The sequence below is a fragment of the Pteropus vampyrus genome, unplaced genomic scaffold (genome assembly GCF_000151845.1).
Source record: "Pteropus vampyrus isolate Shadow unplaced genomic scaffold, Pvam_2.0 Scaffold1000003829, whole genome shotgun sequence".
In the NCBI taxonomy this organism is placed as follows: Eukaryota; Metazoa; Chordata; class Mammalia; order Chiroptera; family Pteropodidae; genus Pteropus; species Pteropus vampyrus.
Window position 1 is genome coordinate 1 of NW_011918231.1, and position 2154 is coordinate 2154.

General features: G+C 65.9%; 1 protein-coding gene across 1 annotated transcript; it reads right to left on the minus strand.

The window, feature by feature from the left end:
- Window positions 1-755: 755 nt before the first annotated feature.
- On the minus strand, window positions 756-1552 carry LOC105311408 (period circadian protein homolog 2-like; the record flags this gene model as incomplete). The annotated part of the gene is made up of 2 exons (XM_011387387.2): window positions 1256-1552; window positions 756-825 (listed from the first exon to the last, which is right to left on the minus strand). Coding segments are annotated over exons 1-2 (300 nt in total), but the record flags the coding sequence as incomplete, so codon positions are not given.
- Between the last annotated feature and the right edge of the window lie 602 nt (window positions 1553-2154).

A 2154-nucleotide genomic window follows, 5' to 3' on the forward strand; every position in this document is an offset into this window, starting at 1 on the left:
GGACAACCTGAAAATGTCCCCGAGACATCGCCATCTGTCTCTTGGGAGGAGAACTGCCTTGCAGCTGAGAACCGGCGCCTAAGCCGAGTGCAGGGGTGAGAAGCCCCCCCAGCTGGGCTCTTCCTTGCGTGGGTGTGACCTGGGTGGTGCCAGCGAGGCCAGCGGGGCGACCCGCAGTCTGCTGAGTGGAGCACACCGCTGTGCTGGGCCTTTCTCTCATCTTAGGGAGAAGAGCCTCGAGCGACGGCGACTACAGAGGACGGCAGTGGCTCCCTGGGGCGTGGACGGAAATGGCGAGGGCGGGAAGACCTCTAAGGAGAGACCTATAGAAGGGCCTTCGCACTAAGGACAGAGCGGGAGGCGGGGCGGGTGGCGGGGCCCGTTTAGAGCAGGGGGCGCAGAAAGAACGGTGGAAAGCAGGGGTCTGACGAGATGGCAGCCCCCAGGCCCAGGGCTGGAAGCTGGGGGTCGCTCCAGGGGTGAGATGGACATGTCTGTGGATAGGAAGTCAAGGCTATGCTTGCTACTAATACCTAAAAAGGGTGACGAATGTTCCAGATGGACATGTGCAGAAGGTGGACAAGGTCTGCTTGGATCCAGAGCAGCGCTCTGAGCGGCCCTGGGGGACAGTTGGTGACGGGAAGGGCACGGCCGGTCCACAATGGAGATGGCCACGCAGACTAACAGGAAGCTTGAAAAACATCCTATCACCCCAAACCCGACCTCCAATAACACATCTTGTGGTTCAAACTGGCCTTACCTGCAGCCGCTCGTCGAGGGGTTGTGGTACAGGCCTTCACCATCATCAGGCTGAAGGCGTCAGGACTGTGAGACAGACAAAGACGGAGTCAGAGGACGGCGTCCTGTCCACTGTCCCCCGTCCAGCCAGGGACGACCGGCGCGGTCACGGCGCGGTCAGAGTGCGAGGCTCAGGCACAGCTGCAATGCGAAACCTGATTCCAGAGCAGCTGGGCCCGGGCCTGGCAGCCAGGACCGCGGGGGCCGCTCCATGCTCTGCGGACCCCGCTGGCCTCCCCGGCGGGCCCGCCTCTGGGTTCCCACTACCCCCGCCACGGATCTCCCGGGGCTCAGAGCTTCAGCGCGGACGGCGGCGTCACCGCGAGGCAGGACAGAGCCGCGTAAATGTCAGGCATTCTGAGTTAACGAGATTCTCGAAAATCTTGGAAAAGCTGGTAATCATGATTTTGAGGTGGCAAAGCAATCATCTTGCAGAACCGAGGCCGCGAGACCCCACCTCTGGCGGGCGCCGGGCGGCTCCGCCTGCAGCCCCAGCTCCCTGCCGCCGCCGCCACAGCCGCCGCCCTGCAAGCCCCGCCCCGCGGAGCGGTGTTCGCTGGCTTCGTTTCCGCTGGAGCCGCCGCTCATGTCCACGTCCTCCTGGAGCGGGGCCGGGCCGGGCGTGGGCTCCACGGGCTCCTGGGTGGGGCTCCTGGGGCTGGGGGCGAACCCCGCAAACTCTTTCATGTCGGCTCCCGAAAGCTGGCAAAGGAGAGAACTGGAGTCGGCCTGGAGTGCGGGCACTCAGTGCGGCCACCCACGGCCAGCCGGCTCCCCCCGTCCCGCCGAGCGCGCGGCGTCACGCGGTGGTCGGCGTCACGCGGTGGTCGGCGTCACGCGGTGGTCGGCATCACGCGTGGGACTCTCCTTCATTATCCCACTGAGTTCCTGCCTGCCGTGAGGCGGGAGGTCGGCTGGGCCGGGCCGGGCCGGGCCGCACTGTCCCCGGCGGCGGGGTGCTGATGGGCCGGGCCGGGCCGCACTGTCCCCGGCGGCGGGTTGCTGATGGCCTGTGCAGGAGGCGGCGGGAGTGTGGGTGCACGGCGCCCAGCACGTGGGGGCTCTGGGAGATACGCAGTCCCACGGGAGGGCTGGCAGGGCCCGGGACCCTGCATCTCATGTAGGTCAGAAGCCTTGCCCATCACATGCTGTGGGGGGCCCCAACTCAGTCCATGGGTCTGGCACAGGACATAGGTAGGGGGAGGCTTTAGGGAGAGAGGAGGCTGTGGGCACAGCGGGCGGGGAGCATGAGGGTTCCAGGCACTGGGCAGTTCTAGCACTAAGCAAGGAGGTGTGAATGGGGAGCAGAGGGCAGTGGGGTGCGGGGAGGCAGGGTAGGCTGGCCAAGAGTTCATG